The 20,563-nt window shown below is 35.1% G+C and overlaps 3 protein-coding genes across 6 annotated transcripts; 1 reads left to right on the forward strand and 2 right to left on the reverse strand.

Annotated features, from left to right (window-relative positions):
* Window positions 1–398: 398 nt before the first annotated feature.
* Window positions 399–5,653, forward strand: LOC105259540 (transmembrane protein 245). 3 transcript variants are annotated; one of them, XM_011271529.3, is made up of 10 exons: window positions 399–1,098; window positions 2,118–2,586; window positions 2,665–3,059; window positions 3,129–3,293; window positions 3,362–3,560; window positions 3,709–3,893; window positions 3,973–4,073; window positions 4,926–4,943; window positions 5,066–5,368; window positions 5,445–5,653. In XM_011271529.3, exons 1-10 carry the CDS (start codon window positions 583–585, stop codon window positions 5,623–5,625), a joined length of 2,532 nt encoding a protein of 843 aa, XP_011269831.1. In that variant the 5' UTR covers window positions 399–582; the 3' UTR covers window positions 5,626–5,653. The 3 variants fall into 3 exon arrangements, with proteins under 3 accessions (XP_011269831.1, XP_011269829.1, XP_011269830.1); XM_011271527.3 differs by having other exon boundaries at window positions 2,118–3,059; XM_011271528.3 differs by lacking the exon at window positions 4,926–4,943 and having other exon boundaries at window positions 400–1,098; window positions 2,118–3,059.
* Window positions 5,654–7,854: 2,201 nt separating this feature from the next.
* Window positions 7,855–13,618, reverse strand: LOC105259542 (beta-mannosidase). Of its 2 annotated transcripts, XM_011271530.3 has the most exons (12): window positions 13,496–13,618; window positions 13,235–13,368; window positions 13,004–13,036; window positions 12,750–12,905; window positions 12,528–12,676; window positions 12,243–12,454; window positions 11,911–12,163; window positions 11,105–11,831; window positions 9,884–10,315; window positions 8,651–8,862; window positions 8,370–8,573; window positions 7,855–8,294 (listed from the first exon to the last, which is right to left on the reverse strand). In XM_011271530.3, the coding sequence occupies exons 2-12, from the start codon at window positions 13,335–13,337 to the stop codon at window positions 8,004–8,006; spliced, it is 2,772 nt and encodes a 923-aa protein (XP_011269832.2). In that variant the 5' UTR covers window positions 13,338–13,368; window positions 13,496–13,618; the 3' UTR covers window positions 7,855–8,003. The 2 variants fall into 2 exon arrangements, with proteins under 2 accessions (XP_011269832.2, XP_025266230.1); XM_025410445.1 differs by lacking the exon at window positions 13,496–13,618 and having other exon boundaries at window positions 13,235–13,416.
* A 1,384-nt stretch (window positions 13,619–15,002) lies between these two features.
* LOC105259554 lies at window positions 15,003–19,954 on the reverse strand. The gene is made up of 6 exons (XM_011271548.3): window positions 19,492–19,954; window positions 18,890–19,005; window positions 18,134–18,751; window positions 16,328–17,209; window positions 15,594–15,861; window positions 15,003–15,178 (listed from the first exon to the last, which is right to left on the reverse strand). The coding sequence occupies exons 1-6, from the start codon at window positions 19,577–19,579 to the stop codon at window positions 15,018–15,020; spliced, it is 2,133 nt and encodes a 710-aa protein (XP_011269850.2). The 5' UTR covers window positions 19,580–19,954; the 3' UTR covers window positions 15,003–15,017.
* Between the last annotated feature and the right edge of the window lie 609 nt (window positions 19,955–20,563).

Below are 20,563 nucleotides of genomic sequence, written 5' to 3' on the forward strand. Positions count from 1 at the left end.
TTCAGGATTTTATGACAATTTTATGTATTCTGGAAACATATGTAAACATGGAGAAAACAAGTTATGTAGATTTCAATGATAAATTTTTCTCAAATTATATTTATTATATTAATTATTATATTAATTATTATATTAATTATGAAATATTAATGAAATGAAATGTTTTACAATTATATTAATTATAAAACACTTTTCACACTTGCGACGAAACATTAACTAAAATAATTCTAACCTCAGAAAGAAAAAAAAAACATTTTCCTCATCTTGAAATTCAATAAAATCGAGTTCTTTTTTTCGTCCCACCTATTCTCGCCTACTTTTGACCTTTTCTTCGACCTACTTTCCATGTCGTGTCGCAACATGAGTAGCGTCAACCGCAATCAGCTGATCACCCCGTCACTGCCAGTGTCTCCAGCAGAAGGGCTCGTCGCGACGCAACGTCACCTCCTGCTTTCCCGGCTGAAATGGGTCTCCTCGTCCTTCGTGTTGACGACGACGGATCGGAAACGACGTAAAAAAGAGTGGCTGGGAAACAAGTCGAGCATAGGTCGTGCCTATTGATGCGCATGATTATCTATAATCATGGACAACGTCCGCTCGCCGATGGATAACCTGTTCAACATGCTGTCGGGCTTCAGCGCGGGTCACGAGAAAGCCCTGAAGCAGGGCATCTACAACGCTGTCGCGCTCTTCTTCCTGTGCCTGGTCTTGTTAGCTGGCTATGGCCTCTACATCATAATGAGCCCCTTCATCAAACCCCTCATCTGGGCCCTGCTGTGCGGTTCCGTCCTGTTCCCCTTCAAGTACTCGTTGGCCACGACGGTGCAATCCTGGTTCGCCCAGGTGGAAGCGTCCCAGACCCCCCTGATCGTCAACGTCAGTCTGCTGCCCGTGCACATCTTCGACAATATCTCGGAGAACCTGGGCTCCTTTTTGTGGACACGAGTCAAGTATATCGTTGGGGTTGTGTCCCTGGTGTTGGCGACCCTAGGTGTCTATCATTACACTCCCAATGTCTTGACCTGCCTCGCCTGGAGGATGTTTCAGGTGTTCACTGCCGTCTCTGGGTTCTTCATCTTGACGTGCAACATCTTCACGGTAGAAAATTTTGCCTTACTTTTCTGTCATTTATATGTAATTATTTATTGTACAGAGTTTAAGCGTGGAAAGTCCTTAATATTTCGAAATATACATTTTTTAAATAAATGTTTCAGACAAAAGTTGTATGGCTTGAAGGAGGACATAAGATGGTGTCATTGGTTTGATGTTGAAGAGTCATCTGCAGGTCACGTGAAAGTCACATCCAACTTTTTAAACGGGACACCCTATATGCTTTTGCATATTCTTGTAGCTCATCTCGAGAGCTTTCCAAAACACTATAATTGAGTATTTTTTCATTGAGTATTTTACTAGTTATGAGGCTTAAAAAAGTAATATTTTAATTTTATAAACCATAAAATATCTAGTAAAATATTCATTTTTTAATTATCTTATCTTAATACTTTTATGTACAAAATAATGAGAGGAATTGATTGATCGGTGTAAAGAAAACACAATTGTTTCGAAGAAAAAATATGGAATTGTTAATTGCAAATTACATATTTTTTCTTCGAAACAATTATATGTTTTCTTTACTAATTTTCTTTATCAGTTCATTCCTCATTATTTTGTACATAAAAGTATTAAGATAAGATAATCGAAAAATGAATATTTTGCTAGATATTTTATGGTTTATGTAAAATTAAGAAATTATTTCTTATAACTCAAAAAGTACTTAATAAAAAAATACTTTATTATAGCGTTTTGAAAAGATCTTGAGCTAAGCTATGAGAATATGCAAAAGTATATAGGGTGTCCCATTTAAAAAGTTGGATGTGACCTTCACGAGATCCTCAGGTGACTCTTGAATGTCAAACTAATGACACCATCTTATTTCCCCCTTCAAGCCATACAACTTTTGTCTGAAACATTTTTAAAAAAAATGCGTATTTTTCGAAATATTAATGGCTTTCATTCACACTTTTGGTAAACCCTGTATAATTTTCTGTCATTTATATCTGTCATCCAGCTTGACAGAAGTGTCCTCTCGGATATTAATTGACTTTTGTGCCCTACAGGTCTCTGCGATACTCGTGGGATACCTAACGATACTGTACATCTACTGGACGCCATCAAACTCCAGCCAGTTTCGCTACATGTCCTTTGTAATCTGGTTCATCATCACCATGTATCTCTCGAGCATGGCGGGGACTTATCGAGTCCTGGTCTTTGCTGCTTTGCAAATTCTATGCGTCATTGGATTTATTTACGAAGTGGTATTGATTATGGAGAGTCAAGAGCTGAACGGTAGGCACTTGACGTTCTCGGAAGCTGCGCGTTTCGCCTTAACGAATAATTTATTACCGAGTCCCCAGGAAGAAATATCCTCGGAGAGCGACAGGACGCAGACGAACGATGAGATTTTAGAGGAAGAGAATCCCTCGGATACGCCGCTTCGTCCCTCGGAGGAAGAGGCGAGGAAGTCAGCGAGATTCCTAAAGTCAATGTCTCTGGATTCGTCCTCCGCGCGCAAGCCACGACCTGCTTGTAATGTACATTCTGTAACGCCATTACGCAACCGTTATTTGCTCGGCAAAATAAAGGAGGACTTACGAATGTCTCTAGATATGCAAGATGACGAGGTCGATACCGACAAGTATATGTATGGAGCGTTGTACGCGTGTATCGCTATGCTTCTCTGGAAGCACAGGTGGATCTCGCACATCCTGGTAATCCCGCTGGTGTATTATATCGTCAAGCAGGTGGGTGGTTATTTCGGTTTTCGGGAAATGATACGCAGACGCTGCGGCTCGACGATACAAGCGGCTAGGTCGTGGTGCCTGGAACGACATCAGGCTCTCATACCCTCCAACATCAGAGGCCTCTATAAAGTGAGCATTATCCTGGACGAGAAGCTGAGGGATGTTCTCAAGGCGTCCGTCAACGCGGTAGCGACCACCTCTGTGATACTCGGGCTGATCGTCTTCACCACTTGCGCATCTATTTTCATAACGATACAGGTAAAACAAACACTTGTCGATTCATGAATTTGTATTTGGTCGATTTTGCAACGTTCCTTCTGCTTGCAGGTTTACGCGGAAGGCTTGCACCTCGTTCAAGTGACCGGCGAAATATTGAATTCCTCCTTGATGAACAATCCTGATATCGATTGGGTCCCAGAGAAGTGGGAAGAATCTGTCAATAGCGTTCTAGATAATGCTTACACTTATGGGCGAAGCGCCATATCCGAGGGAGTAAGAAATTTACTTTTTTTTTTACTCTTCTTCCTCGCGCACGCTACAAGTTGACTTGTTTCATTCAGATTCGAGGTCTTGTAAAAGACCTGGAACCGTCCAAGGCGGAGCAAATGGAGAGGAAAGTCTTGGAGCTTTGGGATCGTCTCTACCAAGCCTGGATGATGTCGAATGCGGATCCAAATTTTGTAGGTCCTGTTGTAGACACTGTATCTGCAGCCAACGCTTGGGAGAACTTCAAGGAGAGCTTTGGAAAAATGCCTCTCCGTGAGTGATTCTGCATCAAGAAATTTGTGAAATTTACATCAATGATCCATTGCTTAGATCTCTGATTAATGTTTATTTTATAGAAATTTTTATATCATAAGTAATGTCGATCATTTTATACATTATATGTGAAATTGTTTCCTTCCAGATCTCTTCAACATGACAAGCATACAGAATTTTGCCAAGGAAAATATTGGTATTTTAATGTCGGTGCTTGATTCCATCTGGAGCATCGTCAAGGGCAATATGTCTGTGATATTGACAATATTTACAGAGCTGTTTTACATCGTGCTCATGAGTGGCTCGGCTGTATTTAATTTTGTACTCAGTACGGTACGCGTGACGTATTTTTTCTAAAGTTTCAATGTCAAAAGAAAAGATGGCAAATGTAAGAAATTGTTTTGTATTTCAGGTAGTCTTTTTTACGACCCTATTCTACTTGCTCAGTTCTAGTGGTAAAACTTACAAACCCATCGAGTTGACGACAATGTTCAGTCCCATTAGTTGTCACAGGTAAATATACATCTGATGTCTCGAATTCTACAGTGCCTACCAAAAGTTCCGGGTCGAATATTTTATAAACTATGCACTTTAGAAAGAAATGTTTCAGACAAAAGTTGTATGGCTTGAAGGGGGCCATAAGATGGTGTCATTGGTTTGAACTTGAAAAGTCGTTTGAAAATCATGTGAAGGTCAATTTTTTAAATGAAATAATTTCTTAATTTTATATTAACCATAAAATATCTAGTAAAATATTCATTTTTCAATTATCTTACTTTAATACTTTTATGTACAAAATAATAAGAGGAATCAATTGATGTAAAGAAAAAACTGAAATATATAATTGTTTTTAAGAAAAAATATGTAATTTGCAATTACATATTTTTTAAAAAAAACAACTATGCGTTTCCTTTACACCAATTGATTCCTTTTATTATTTTGTACATAAAAGCATTAAGGTGAAGTAACCGAAAAATGAATATTTTACAAGATATTTTACGGTTTATGTAAAATTAAGAAATGATTTCAAGTCTCATAACTCAGAAAGTACTCAATGAAAAAATACTTTATTATAGTGTTTTGGAAAGCTCTTGAGGTAAGCTACGAGAATATGCAAAAATATATAGGGTGTCCCATTTAAAAAGTTGGAGGTGACTTTCACGTAATCTTCAGGTGATTCTTCAAGATCAAATTAATGGCACCATCTTATAGCCCCCTTCAAGCCATACAACTTTTGTCTGAAACATTTCTTTCTAAAGTGCATAGTTTATGAAATATTCGACCGTCCCGGAACTTTTGGTACTGTATATTTATTTGTATGCATGGAAGAATTTTACAAAATCATCTATCTTTATTTCTAACAAGCACAACGCACGTAGAAGGGTAAGTTAATCTTCAGGTAAAAGCATGAGATTAATAATATTTGATTAGCTAATATGATTATATGTGAAAAGTCGATGATTTTTCACGCGACGAAAGAGCATACAATGTTAATATTTCTTCAGATTCGCCATCGCGCTGCAAGAGGCGGTAATCGGGGTGTTCGCGGCGACCTTCAAGCTCGCCTCCTTCTTCGGCATGTGGACGTGGTTCATTCACAACTTATTCCAAGTGAAGATTGTCTACTTACCATCGGCCCTCGCGACTATGCTGGGCGCAGTCCCCTTTTTGGACGCGTACTTTGCTTGCATTCCAGCTACGATAGAGCTCTGGTTCACCCGCGGATCAATGATCGCCATCCTTTTCTTTCTCTTTCACTTTCTCCCGTGTAACATAGTAGTGACGGAATTCTACAAGGAGATTAAAGGGTAAGACTGCTGCAGAGTATGCAAGTTTTGCCGAGTCTTCAGCCACAACACACATTTTTTTTCCTTTTCATTTCAGTGGTGGGCATCCTTATCTGACAGGTCTATCGATAGCAGGTGGAATCTTCTGTTTAGGCGTGGAAGGAGCAATCTTTGGCCCTTTGCTTTTATGCTGCATCATGGTCGTCATCAATTTAAGCCGACGTTACTTGCATTCGCCGGAGGAAGTTATACTTCCAGCGTATTCCAGGACACCATGATACGACTCGAAATAACGGCTTTCGCTCTAACAAATTAATTTACCGCTTCATAATATTGCGAGCTACGGGCTTGAATCCCCAGCTCTTATCTATAAGATCCAAAGTTTTATATGAAAGTTTTGATGGTTGGATTAAATGTAAGTTAACACATGTTAAATGTAAGTGTACACATGAACGTGCAGCGCTGAATCCAGATCAATCGATGAATGATTATCAAGGAATATCAGCGAACGTGAAGGAGGAGTTAATTATTTAATATTTTTTACATCCTTTTATATAAAATAATTTATATAAAATTTTATATAAAATAATTTTTTACAAAGTTTGTATATAATTTTTTTATAAAGTAATTTTTTTATTAAAAATACTAAATAAGCTTCTCCGCTGATGCTCGTTCGCTAGTACTCATTCATGATCGTTTATATTCATTTTCGATCTAGATTCGGTAAAGCAAATTCAAATGTGTGCGTCACACGTGTGTTTTTATGTGATAAAAGAACTAACAGGGAAAAATCTCAGCTTACGCTTATTAGCCTTAGAAATATATCACACACGTCTATAATTGAAACAATATTATTTTTCTAATCTTGATGTAATCAAAATATTTTTTCTTTTGACGAAATTTCGTTTGAAGCGACAATACATGTTTATAGTCTTCCATCATCTTCGTTTGAAAATTCGATAAATCTGGCAATCATATATGAATTTCATTTATGTATTATATTTTTAAAAGAGTATTAGATTATATGTATTGATGTGTTTTTGTTTCTAATTTATGCGGGCAACAAACAAAAGATAAGTTTTAAGATACGATACCGACTTCAAGACTAAACATGTTATGCGTATTTTTCATGTCAAACGTGTAACCAAAGAGATATGTGTTTATGGTAAATAAATTTTCTCAATGTTTAATGCGCGTATTGTGCGCTAAATTATGGTTTACTGAAATAATCGAAACGCAATCTTCAATAGCAGCGCGATGTCCAACTTAATGTCCATGATACTTGGTGGAGCCGTAATTGTGCTTGTTATTCTTATCGGATTCGAAATTTATTTACACTATGATACTTACTTTCCATCAAGGACGATTTGAAGAAAGTACGATATAATAAAATGAAACAGTTTATTTATATCGGTAAAAAGTAATGCGTGCGACAAATTTATTAAATATTTTTAATTATTAATTATTTATTATTAATTATCGCAAAACAAGTAATTCTTTAATCGATTTAATTATTCATAATTTAATTATTCATAATTTAATTATTCATAATTAAATCGTAACGATATATTACGTATGATTATTCTGAATTATAGATAATTCTGAATTATAATTATACAAAGTGTCCCAAAACTCATAATCAATCTTTCAAGGACAGATTCCTAGGATCATTCGAAGACGATTTTTTCTCAACGAAAATATCGAGGCACTAATAACTTTCGAATTATAAGTGATTGGAATTGGAAAGGGTTTTTTCGTAAACTAAGCTTTGTAGAAATAAAATATTAACAAAACCACATTCTTTGATTAATTTTAAATAGAATTTACATTAGTTGAGTTTTAATTTAAGGCTTAATTGCAAAGATATATGATGACAAAAATCGGGAACATGCAAGAAATGATGGCCTTCATCGATATTTTCGCTGAGGAAAAATCGTCTCCAAATAATCCCAGGAATCTGTTTTTGAAAAATTGATTATGAGTTTTGGGACACCTTGTATATTATATATACATATATTAATATATACATATATACATGTATTAATATATACAGGATGTTTCAGACCACCTGTATCACCCATTTAAAAACTAGAGAAGTGATTATTTCAAAGTGCACTCTATCGAATGGTGATATTTTCAACTTCTGGTTCAGATCGGAAATAGGTGATTCAGACCGGAAGTGCCTTTTTTTTAAATGAAACCCCCTATTTTTCATTGCATATTCTTGTAGCTTACCTCGAGAGCTTTCCAAAACACCATAATAAATTATTTTTCCATGAAGTACTTTTCGAATTAGGAGGCTTGAAATCATTTCTTAATTTTACATAAACCATAAAATATCTTGTAAAATATTCATTTTTCGATTATCTTATCTTAACTTTTATGTACAAAATAATGAGAGGAATCAATTGGTGTAAAGAAAACACATAGTTGTTTCTAAGAAAAAATATGTAATTTGCAATTAACAATTCCATATTTTTTCTTAAAAACAACTGTATGTCAGAAGTTGAAAATATCACCATTCGATAGAGCGCACCCGATTTATAAAGAAAATGTTTTTACTTTTTTGAAATAACCACTTCTCTAGTTTTCAAATGGGTGGTACAGGTGGTCTGAAACACCCTGTATATTACGCGTTGTGATTAATATGAATTTTTCATTTTTCTACAACAGAATAGTCGTCATCAAAATTGGCACGTGCATTATAAATGTCGGACAATGTTGTGAGTGTCGTATATTTTCGTAACAATTCGACTGTCGTCTCTTCATAGGCATGGAACATAATTGTTTTCTCTCTCTCGAACATGTGGAAACCATTTTCAGAAAAATGACCGTGTATAACGCTCGTTTCTAGCCACACGAAGAGAGCTATATTGTCTGTCGATAACACAAACTCGAAATTTTGATAAGGACTTCCAGGTAAGACGATCTGACCTACGATGTTCATCTGAAACGAGAGATACGTGTTAATCATTTCTTCGACAGCTGCAACAAGTCAAATGATACCGATGATTTTGCTTACAGTAACATTGGCAACTGGGATATTGGCATTTTTTAGTGGACCAGGATATACGTAATGGATTGGAGCGATTACAGATTTAAAACTATTTATGAGAGATAAAGTGATCAGGCAAGACCTCTTGGCGGATTCCCATGATCCGCAACCAACTCGATCGAGAGATTCGTCCAACTGGAAAGACGTAACTCTTATGGCTTTACTGGGTTCCTGAAAGAATATAGTCATGTGAATATTTATAAATTGCGTGTACACGCATTGTTTTCTTTTTCTTCGTCGATACTTACTACTTCAATATCGAGGAACCTTGCGAAAAGGGGTATTGTTGATTCCCAGTTGTAATAACGAATTTCCACTTTACAATTTTCTATTGAGTACCATAGATCAGATACAACATATATCGAGAGCTTATTGGAAATGGACAGGTGTGATGTAACGATAAGAGGGTCGAAGAAATCTTTGGCGTAATAATGAAGCATCTTCCAGCGACCTTTGACATCTGTAAATATAACGCAAATGGAGGATTTTCAAACGACACTTGTATTAAGATTCAAGAAAATTCTCTTGCAAGTTAAATCGCGCTGCAGAATATTTCAAGTTATAGTTACAAGATTATCATACAGAGTGTTCCAAAAATACCGGACCGATCAAATATTTCATAAACTATGCACTTTAGAAAGAAATGTTTCAGACAAAAGTTGTATGGCTTGAAGGGGGCCATCAGATAGTGGCAATGATTTGACATGAGAGAGTCATTTGAAAGTCACGTGAAGATCATCGTCAATTTCTTAAATGGAACATCCTATTTTTTATTACATATTCTTGTAGCTTATCTCGAGAGCTTTCCAAAACACTATAATAAAGTATTTTTTCATTGAGTACTTTTCGAGTTATGAGGCTTGAAATCATTTCTTAATTTTACATAAACCATAAAATATCTAGTCAAATATTCATTTTTCGATTATCTTACCTTAATACTTTTATGTACAAAATAATGAGAGGAATCAATTGGTCTAAAGAAAAAACATAGTTGTTTTTAAGAAAAAAATATGTAATTTGCAATTAACAATTACATATTTTTTTTAAAACAACTATGTGTTTTCACCAATTGATTTCTCTCATTATTTTGTACATAAAAGTATTAAGGTAAGATAATCGAAAAATGAATATTTTACTAGATATTTTATGGTTTATGGAAAATTAAGAAATGATTTCAAGCCTCATAACTCGAAAAGTACTTCATGGAAAAATGATTTATTCTAGTGTTTTGGAAAACTCTCGAGGTAAGCTACGAGAATAAGCAAAAGTATATAGGGTGTCCCATTTGAAAAGTTGGAGGTGATCTTCACGTTACCTTCAAACGACTTCTCAAGATAAAATCAATGACGCCATCTTATGTCCCCCTTCAAGCCATACAACTTTTGTTTGAAACATTTCTTTCTAAAGTGCATAGTTTATGAAATATTCGACCGGTCCGGGACTTTTGGGACATTCTGTATACAAAATGTTCTTGTTTGTACCTATCGAGGACCATGAAGGAGCTTGCCAGACGTCGTTGAGCTGCCAATAGAGAGCCCCCATTGTCATACCTTCGCCTATAGAGTTCACCTCGGATTTGGCTTGTCTGTAACTTTCCGTTTGTATCCTCATGGAAACGGCTTGATTGATCTGACTGAGATAAACATAATTCGCGAAATCTCGGACGCTATCGTTACTCTGCGGTATAATAAAGTTGCGTGAGATCAACAGCTGCATGTATTGATCGCCGAGTGGCATATGCTGTCGGTGTTTTACAAAATCACTGTTCACATAAAGCTCATCTGTCGCGTTTTCCACAGCGGTAGTTAGCGTGTACATCGATGGCCAAGATTGAAATCCGTATTCGGAGCAGAATCTTGTCCGAGGATACTGAGTGATGTCCCATCCGTTTCTGATATAGTTATAATAGTGAACTGGAAAATATACAGGGAAAACATATTTAACGCTTAGCAAATGTGTCCTATTGATATATTATTATAGGGTGTTTCAGACCACCCGTACCACCCATTTACATAAACCAGAAAATATCTTGTAAAATATTCATTTTTCGATTATCTTACCTTAATACTTTTATGTACAAAATAATGAGAGGAATCAATTGGTGTACAGAAAACATACAGTTGTTTGTAAGAAAAAATATGGAATTGTTAATTGCAAATTACATATTTTTTTCTTAAAAACAACTATATGTTTTCTTTACACCAATCGATTCCTCTCATTATTTTGTACATAAAAGTATTAAAGTAAGATAATTGAAGAATGAATATTTTACAAGATATTTTAAGGATTATGTCAAATTAAGAAATTATTTCAAGCCTCCTAACTCGAAAAGTACTTCATGGAAAAATAATTTATTGTGGTGTTTTGGAGCTACAAGAATATGCAATGAAAAATAGGGGGTTTCATTTAAAAAAAGGCACTTCCGGTCTGAATCATCTATTTCCGGCAGGAACCAGAAGTTGAAAACATCACAATTCGATAGAGCGCACCTGATTTATCAAGAAAATGTTTTCACTTTTTTGAAATAACTACTTCTCTAGTTTTTAAATGGGTGGTACGGGTGGTCTGAAACACCCTGTAGATATCTCAAAAACGATACATTCCCGGTTATTTTGGCAAATGAGAAAGATACTTATCTCTCGAAGAGTTACAAGAAACACAAGAGTATTCGACTTAGTTATGAGATATTCTGTATATATTACTGTCTCCGTAGATATTCGAGTAAGGATCTACTCCGGTGTAATTGTACGTTTCCTCGAGTGCTCCGTTGCCCGGGCTAGATACGAGGAAGGGTCTTACGGGATCTAGTCTCGCCACTTCTTTCTTCAACAGATCCACGTAAAGCTTCACGTAATCCTTTCTGTAGATCTCAGCAGACCCGGTGCCGTACCAATTTCCAAACAGCGCCGCTTCGTTCTCGTTATTGCCGGCCCAAAGCACGATGCTCGGGTGATTCTTCAATCGCATCACGTTCTGCTCTATCTCCTGCTGAACATTCTCCAGGAAGTTCTGACCTGTGGGATACATGGCACATGCGAACATGAAATCTTGCCAGATCATGATCCCGTACTCGTCGGCCAAGTCGTAAAACAATTCAGACTCGTAGACACCGCCTCCCCATATTCTCAGCATGTTCATGTGCGCCTCTTTGGCGGATAATAGCAAGTGCTTGACGGTGTCTTCCTTCGCGCTCAGTTCGGGGAAGATGCTGGCTGGGATGAAATTACTGCCCTTAGCGAAGATCGGTATGCCATTCACGCGAAAGTAGAAGCTCATCCCCTTTTCCAGAGGTTCCTCCACCAGCTCCACAGTTCTGAAGCCCACGCGGATCTGTTTACGTAGTACATTCTGTTCCGTTGTCACGATGATACTTAAATTGTACAGATGTTGCTCGCCATAATCATTTGGCCACCAGTTCTCGACGGCATCCTTATCAGAAGGGGAATGTTAGATTGTTGATAATATTAAAGTTACCATGTATTAATGATAATTGGGTAGAGGAACTTACTGCAGGCACAATTAGCGAAATGTTAACATTTATATATTCTTCGCTCCATTTAAATGCGACATCAGTGGAATTGCTGATGAGTTTGGTTTCCGAAATGTGCAATATTGACGCTACATGACAACTGAACGTTGTTCCTCTTCTCGTCTCGAGAAATACTGTAACAAGAATATCCCAAGTGTTCTCCTTTTTGCGTACGTCACTTGTAACATTATTGAGCCACACATCATTTATAGAAACCAACTCGACATCTCGCCTGTAAACTTGTGTCTTATATTATTCTGATAGAAAATATAAACGAGAAGCATATTACAAGAGGAATGGTTTCCAATTACCAAATGCCCATCGAGGGAAAAGCTGGGCCCCAATCCCAAGAGAAACTAGCTTGCATCTTACGAATATGATTTACGTGGCACTGTCCATTATACTCTTCAGGCACGCACACTGGTGGTACAATATATTTGTAAGATTCTTTTTGGACGTTATATAAATACTCAGCTACTTTGACAGCTGACTGAAATGTGACTCGCAACAGATTCTGGCCTTCCTGTATATTTCAAATATAAAAACAAATTTCACTATCAAAGGATATACGTTTTGTGTCGATACGATTCCCTTACTTTGATATAATCTTTCGCATCAAAAGAATATCTCAAAAACATGTTAGAAGTCTCTCCAAGCCTATGGCCATTCAACGTGATGGTAGCAAATGTATCAATTCCATGAAAAATCAGGACTATCTTGCGAGCGTTTAAAAAATCACTGCTTACTAGAAAAAAAAAAATATATTTGGATTATATATATGTAAAAAAGAAAAAATATTCTTATTTCAATTTATTTACCGTTAAAATTTTTGGAGTACACAACAGATTGGTTCCCGACCCAACGATTATTGACATCGTTCCTTCCAAATAGATTATCCTCTATTATGCCATTTCTATATAAATCTGTATAAATTCCTCCAGGAACAGTTGCATTGAATGACTGTAAGATGACGTCTGTAAAAAAAAGAAATTATGTAGCAGATTATTTCCAGATAAAAATATAAAAGAGGATAAATATGCATGTAATTTTTATAAAATCAAGTCCCTCTTACCATTACCGCAGTCTTCAAGCAATTTCTGTTTACCTGAAAGAAATATATATTTCTTGTATTAACTTAAATTGACAATAATGTATATGTGTATTCTTTGTACCAATTATGCACATACTGTATCTTTCATTACATTTATTACATTATAAACACATGTATAACATGTCAGGAAGTCTGTCAAAAATAAATGAGATATATTTTTGACAAGGGATAAAAATATATGATAATACATACGACAGGTGTCAATAGTTCCACTCCACTCGCCATTTAACGTTATAGATAGACAGGGTGCACTTATTAAGGATGAAATCCATAATGTCAAAACGAGGAGCTTCATTTTAGCAGCTGAGATATGTTGAAGTAGGTAACTATTTGAAATTAAATAAAAATTAAAAATAATTCATTAAAAATTTTATATTCATTTATTATTTTTTTCGCATTTCACACGTCGAGCTCTGATAAATGCAAAGATAATAATGGACAGTGGTTTCTTACTTGGAAAGAGTTTCATTGTTATCTAGTCCTGATTCATATGACACTTCATTTTTTTTTCTCTTGAATTTGATTATCGTTTTAGATTAGGCCGACGTTTATCAATTCATAACCTTGATATCGAGTGAGAACAATAACACGTTTTAAATTAATTTTAATTTTAATAAATAATAAATTTTAATTAATCTAATAAATTTTAATAAATAATAATTTTAATAATAATTAATAAATAATTTTAATAAATAATAAATTTTAATTAATCTAATAAATTTTAATAATAATTAATAAATAATTTTAATAAATAATAAATTTTAATAAATTATTATTTTCTCGCACAAGGTATAAAGATATCTTGTTAGATGACGAAAAATTCCAGGAAGAGATACGAGTATCTCAATATTTTTTTTCGAGTTGCAGGAGTGATTTTTCAAAATGTCTTACTTTTTTATATAAAGTTAATGTGTGAAAACTCGAAAATTAATACTTTAATGCTATTTTATTTATAAACCATAATTTTCTATTAGTATAAAAATATTATATGGTAATTTACATTTTCAGCGCATTGGGATAATTTTAATGAAATTACACACATGTTATCGTGTTTACATGTAGAGCCTCTTTTAAAAAGTGCTCCAGAATAAATTTACAAACTTAAAGTATCATTCAATACTTCAAAATCGCTTAAACATATACAAAATATTATATATTGCAAAATAAAGCTTCATTTATATACAAGTGGAATGTATTTCTATACATATATATTTATTTAATGGCCTTGTAATATTCACTGTCTCCTTTCTACAACTTTTGATACTGGTAGAAATTAATAAAATATTTATGCAATATAATTTTTAATAATACAATATGTTGCCAAATCTCTATCTCCTATTTTTATTAAAATAATTGTTAAGAAACATAACAAATAGAAAAAAAAATGAATCTTTATAATGATTTATATTGAATTGGTTTATATTTCAAATAAACTTATAACAAAATTGATAAGTGTATCATGAGATAGATTTATAAAGTCCCTTAACTTGTAATTTTAAACACACAGTTTTTGATGAACACAAAGTAGATAATTTCTTTATGAAAAAAGAACTCTTCGTGAATTAAATTTTAATTTTCAGGGACAAATATATAATAGAATCACATTTTTTAATCTCAAGCAAATAAATTTCATTTTATCTGAGAGTTTAAGTTGACAATTTGTAATCACGTTATTTTCTATGATACATTTTTGTCAAGAGGAAATATTTTAAACTTTTTAACGGGAAATAATTTTAACAATTTTCAAACATTGCTCCAAGATGAGAATTATAAGACATAATACTCTATATTACATGGTATCTTGGGACAATGATAAGCAAATGCAAAATACATGCATATCGATTCTTAACATTAATACAATCGCTTACTTTACGTACGAAAAATTTTCCTTGTCTCAGGTGAAGTAGAAAATAATTGTATGTTTAAAAGCAAATTTTTGTATAACGACAAATAAATATTCCTATTTTATTTCTTACTATTTTTTGGTATATAATTTCCTTTTTTTATTCTTATTTATTTTTGTCTTATCAGAGAAAAACTGACCCAAATAAGCTATCTCGGGATCTTTTTGTTCATCAATTACTTGCTTATATGTATGAAAGGATGAAGAAGGTGTAGTATCGATATCTTCAGATCCTAAAGAAAAAGATATACAAATAAATCTAATACAAACGGCAATTTAACCGAAATACAATACAAAATTTTTTAAATTGTAAAATAAAAATTAGAAAAAGAAATGCGATATTTACATGCGTGCGTCGATAAAAGAAAATATTTAAAAAATAGAGAAAAAGAGAGAGAGGAAAGGAAAAGAAAATTGTGAGTTTTACAAGCTCATTAAATTTTCAATTCCTAACATGATTTACAGATTCTCCGCATAAACTTATGCAAAAATGCTTATATAGAGCTTTCTTTTATATACCAGGAAAATTTAACAATTCAGAATGTTTGCTGTACAATTGAAATAATTATCTAATTTATCACGATTAGATAATACTTATCAGAAATCAGAAACACCAGCAAACAACGGATTATGTAACACTGAACGTACCACCTGAATGCCTTTTATCCTGCCTAATGATACATTGCTGAACATGTTCCTCGTATTCCACCCCGTTGCTAGTTTTGTAATTGCTGCATATATTACATTCCAATTTAATCGCGTCATTACTATTCTCTTCGTTATTCATCTCGAATTGTTCGCAATCAGCGGCATGATTCTCTATCTCGCTATCCGGAAACAACTTATTGCATATAGGACAATTTACATTATTTGTCAAAGTAATTTCATTATCAGATTGATTGCCATTCTGCACATCCTGTAAATAGACATATTATAAAAATTAATAAATTTTAATAAATATTTACAAAGAGAGACATATTGTAAATAGACATATTATAAAAATTAATAAATTTTAATAAATTACAAAGAGAGAGAAAGAGGGGCAGAGGAAGAGTTATACAGGGTGGAGCAAAAATTTGGATACAGTCAAATATCTTGTATAGAATGCATTTTAGAACAAAATGCTTTAAACAAAAGTTGTAAGGATTAAAAAGATGTATTTAACTGTAATATCTATTCGACATTGAGTGGCGTCGCCAAGGTCAGGGCAAGGTCAACTTGAATTTTTTAAATGGGACCCCCTATTTTTCATTGCATATTCTTGTAATTTACCTCGAGAGCTTTTCAAAACACTATAATTCCACATAGTTTCCAATTCCATATCCACAAGATATTGGACTGTATCCAGACTTTGATCCACCCTGTATAATTTATTAACTTACTGGATTTGTTTCGAATAAATTGTCCTCATCATCGGACATTAGTTGACGTTCCCAGCTCTGAGTTCCGTTTCTAATCCTACATGATTCTCCTTCCTCTCGTTCGCAAAGTTTTGGCCTCTTTTCCTTCTTCTGCCCATCGTTCTCCTCTTCTTTCGACGCCCTCGTTTCTTTAATCACTTTCGTATTACGAAGCGAAAGTCGCTTCTCGTGTAATCTAGAGCGTACCTCTTTCGGTATTGGCAATGGTCGCATCTCCACGTTCTTCTTCACCGCAACCTTCTCCTCGTCGACATCCCACTCTTCTATCAATTGCTCGATTTCGTTGTCTGTCAATATATTCTTTTGCTTTTTGGCCTGTTCGACAGCTTTATTCCCACCCCGCGTTTTTGCAGATGGTTTCGACGTACCAATGGCCTTTCTTGGTCTTGGACGTGGCTTACTAGGATTCGGTGGTACTATCCTTCTCGGATATATATTCAAGTCTGTCGAGTCGCTTTCATTTTCCTCCTCGGTTTTCTTGGCCCGTACACATCTAACGTGCTCGTTATCGGGGTCTGCATCGCTATTGTTATCGTTGATGGAGTTTCCTTGACGCATGATCACGCTCGACGTTGCTCTTTCATGACAATCATTGGACGCGCGTTGATTCTCGTTGCTCGATTTACTGTCGGGTCGTGTTCTCCTCTTCTTATCATGAGAACAATTGTACCACTTGTCCTCTTCGTCCTCGGTGGAACTGTCTCTAGTCAGATTAGCGATGCGAGAGCTCGCTTTACGTTTACTAGCACGCTCGTGACTATCCCTGTACGTTTCTGTTTTGTTCTGTTCAGTCTTAGATTCGGTTAATGGATTTTTATCCAAGCTACCGTTAGCAGTGCCGACCTACAGAAACAAGGATTAGTATCAGAATAGAAGTAAAACAGAATTGAATGAAGTAAACAACTATCTTTTCTTTTTTACACAAATATAATTTATTCAAAAATGTTTTGCAGTTTACAGTATTTAATAACTGTGTTTCTTGTAAACGCTCATGTATACATGTCTGTGTATAAATGCCATATGTTTTTATAATATTAATAAAAAATATCAAATTCCTTCCTTATAATTCGTTGGATAACAAAATGGCTAAAAAAATGGCTCGTATAAATCATTTTACGTGTACATACTGTTATAAAGCTAGGATGTAACGACGTTAGCAAGTAATACATGGAAGTTAGTTTACACATAGTATTAATATATCGAAATAGATGCACCTTTTGGACACAGCGTATTGTAATACTATACAGTTTCGAAAAAGGAAATCTCAGAATCTTGGCAAAATCCTGCCAGGTTTCTCATAAAAGACAAGAGTAGAAGAGCAAATTATTATTTACACAAAAATTTCTCTTATATTAATGCATCCCTTCGAAAGTAAAATTCTCATAATTTGACTTTATCCACAATTCCAGAGGGTTTAAAAGCGCACTTAATCAATGATGCTTAAAGAAGTTTCCTCAAGTCACACGTAGAAGATTTCTCTCCAGACATATCGAAATAGCATATATAAAGAAAGTGAGTACTTTGAATAAAATTCTCCAAGCAAGTACAAGACCTTATATCTAGGAAAAGAAATGCAGCGTAAAATAAGGAAATAAAATTTAATACTGGCGAAATTTTCCATCGAATTGCAATGGCAAATGGTCTCTTTCGTGTTAGAAAAATGCGTATATGTATATATATATATATTTGCATACGGAAAAAAAGAAGAAGACCTCACGCTCTTTAACGATACGAGCGATATGGGTGGGATTGTAGGGTGGTACCCACCTGAATGGGTGACCCCCATTGAAATATCGAATTAGCAGCCGGGTGCCAACTGTACCACAAGTCTGCTACCTCCTTCAAATGCTGGCTCACTAATCGTATTGCTTGGTCGCGCTGCTCGGGCGTGTGCGTTTCTTTGCAATATCTGAACAGCACACGTTCTCGAATCCAGGACCGGTTTGGTTGTCGCAAAGGCACGTCGTTTTCGTTGATGCAGAGGTCGAGCGGGTTCAGTCGCCATCTTTCCAACCTTTGAACTAAGTCACCCTGGGTATCCTGCGCCGTTTTCCTATCCGCCACGTTCTGGCCCTCTCGTGGATTATTCGACGATCTCAACGAGAGTAAACGATTTGTACTGTGGGTAGAATTGGTGCTCTCCAACTGCTTTTCGATTATGTCGTCGCTATCTGAACTCTTGCGTCTGTACATGGGGTTTCGTACCTCGAAGAGAGGCGGGGAATCCTGATTGTTGTAGTGAGTCTTATGCTCGTGCACCGTTGGTGATGTGCGATTCAATTTGTAAGAGTACGATGGTCTAGGCAGCTCTGTAGACTCTTGTGAAATTGCCTCTTGCGATGCAGTCGTGTCGGTTTCCGAAAGATGTTGATTATTATGTTGTCCCTGGAATTTTTAAACAAATAATGTACTTTACTTCTTCTCTAATCCCTCGATAATATATAACGATCAAACTTTAAATTTCTTGTAGTTATTATATATTTCAAAGCAGCATATAATTTATGTGACAATTATATTATATACCCTGTGCGTATCATTGTTATTGGAGGCGACCTTTGATGTATCTTGAGACTCGTTGATAAATCCAAGCAGTCGTTTCATTTCTTTGTACGTGAATTCTGGCTCGTATATCCCAATATCTAGAGGAAAATTAACAATTATCAATCATACTTGTAATAAATGCTCTATTTTCTCTTCCGATGAAAATATACAATTTTTAAAAATTTATATATTTTTTAATCCTTGATTTATGACAACTGCACATGTGTATTTTAATTATTGACTTACGACAATGCATTCTAGTGTCTTGGACACTTATTTACTAATGTTTACTAATTTATATTATTAAATATAACTAATAATTATTATTATTAAATATAATTATAAATTAAATGATCAAATATAATTATATATTAAATTATTATTATTAAATATAACTAATAATTTATATCAATTACTAATTTATATTCCTACCTAATATTTTACTAGTATTTATTAATATTTTTGGCAAAATTTAAAATTTATTTAATTGAAAATTCAATTTATTAAATTTGTTTTTATTCATTAATTAATTCAATTGGTTGATCTTCCACGCAACTACGTTGGATATTTCCGACTGCAATTACCCGTGAGCTTGCGTTTCATCTCCTCCTCCTCAATCTTCCTCGCGGTTAACCTCTCGTTTTTCTCCCGGTCCATGTTTCCATCCGACATGGGGAACGAATTGCTGGAAATCGTGCCGAATGATCCTCCTCCTCCTCTTCTAAGGACGCCTCGCGCGGGATTCTCGCTCTGGGAAAACGTAAATAAGGGCCTCCGCCTCCAGTTTCCTCCCCTCGGACCGTCTCGTCCCACGATGCCGCGAGATGATGCTAGATAAGTCCCCGGACATCGGCTCACATCAGCTGTTTTTCAACGAATGACGCGTCGACGAGCATCGGTTCTGTCAACGTCATTTCTCACCTGCATATGTGCGTGACGAAAAAAAAAAACTGCGATATCTCAACGAGATTTGTGAGAAAAATATACAAACTCCTCACGAAAGGGACCTTGGGCGAGCGGCAGCGCCACCTCGCTCGCGGAAGTAGCGAACTAGACGCGGCCCACGTGACCTGTCGCGGCAACTTCAAACTGTCAATGCGCGCGCGGGAGTCTTTATACAGGGTGTCCCGATCGATCGCGAATCATGGTCGAATATCTCGATAAGGAAGAGTTTTACTAGAAAGTGTTTCAGACAAAAGTTGTACGGCTTCGAGGGGGACATGAGATGGTGCCATTAATTTGATCTCGAAGAGTCACCTGAAAGTCACGTGAAGATCACCTCCAACTTTTTTAATGGGACACCCTATATACTTTTGCATATTCTTGTAGCTTGCGTCGAGAGCTTTCCAAAACACTATAATAAAGTATTTTTTCATTGAGTACTTTTCGAGTTATGAGGCTTGACATAATTTTTTAATTTTACATAAACCGTAAAAAAACTTGTAAAATATTCATCTTTCGATTATCTCACCTTGATACATTTATGCATAAAATAATGAGAGGAATCGATTAGTGTAAAGAAAAAACATAGTTAAGAAAAAATTTTAAGAAAAAATATGTAATTATTAATTGCAAATTACATATTTTTTCAGGTGACGGTTATATATATTTCCCACTCAAAAATATAACTGTTACATAAACTGTTGAGTGGGAAAT

This window comes from Camponotus floridanus, unplaced genomic scaffold, assembly GCF_003227725.1.
Source record: "Camponotus floridanus strain SB8 unplaced genomic scaffold, Cflo_v7.5 scaffold32, whole genome shotgun sequence".
Taxonomy (NCBI): Eukaryota; Metazoa; Arthropoda; class Insecta; order Hymenoptera; family Formicidae; genus Camponotus; species Camponotus floridanus.

Coding starts and splice junctions, on each gene's coding strand:
- LOC105259554 (XM_011271548.3), bottom strand. CDS start 19,579: ATGTCGGATGGAAACATGGACCGGGAGAAAAACGAGAGGTTAACCGCG. Junction 19,006..19,491: donor GATGAAACGCAAGCTCACGG/GTAATTGCAGTC, acceptor ATTTTCCTCTAG/ATATTGGGATATACGAGCCA. Junction 15,862..16,327: donor ATTTATTCGAAACAAATCCA/GTAAGTTAATAA, acceptor GTCTATTTACAG/GATGTGCAGAATGGCAATCA.
- LOC105259540 (XM_011271527.3), top strand. CDS start 583: ATGGACAACGTCCGCTCGCCGATGGATAACCTGTTCAACATGCTGTCG. Junction 3,060..3,128: donor CTATTTTCATAACGATACAG/GTAAAACAAACA, acceptor TTCTGCTTGCAG/GTTTACGCGGAAGGCTTGCA. Junction 3,294..3,361: donor GAAGCGCCATATCCGAGGGA/GTAAGAAATTTA, acceptor TGTTTCATTCAG/ATTCGAGGTCTTGTAAAAGA.
- LOC105259542 (XM_011271530.3), bottom strand. CDS start 13,337: ATGAAGCTCCTCGTTTTGACATTATGGATTTCATCCTTAATAAGTGCA. Junction 12,455..12,527: donor ATGCGAAAGATTATATCAAA/GTAAGGGAATCG, acceptor TGAAATATACAG/GAAGGCCAGAATCTGTTGCG. Junction 12,164..12,242: donor TTTCCCTCGATGGGCATTTG/GTAATTGGAAAC, acceptor ACAAGTTTACAG/GCGAGATGTCGAGTTGGTTT.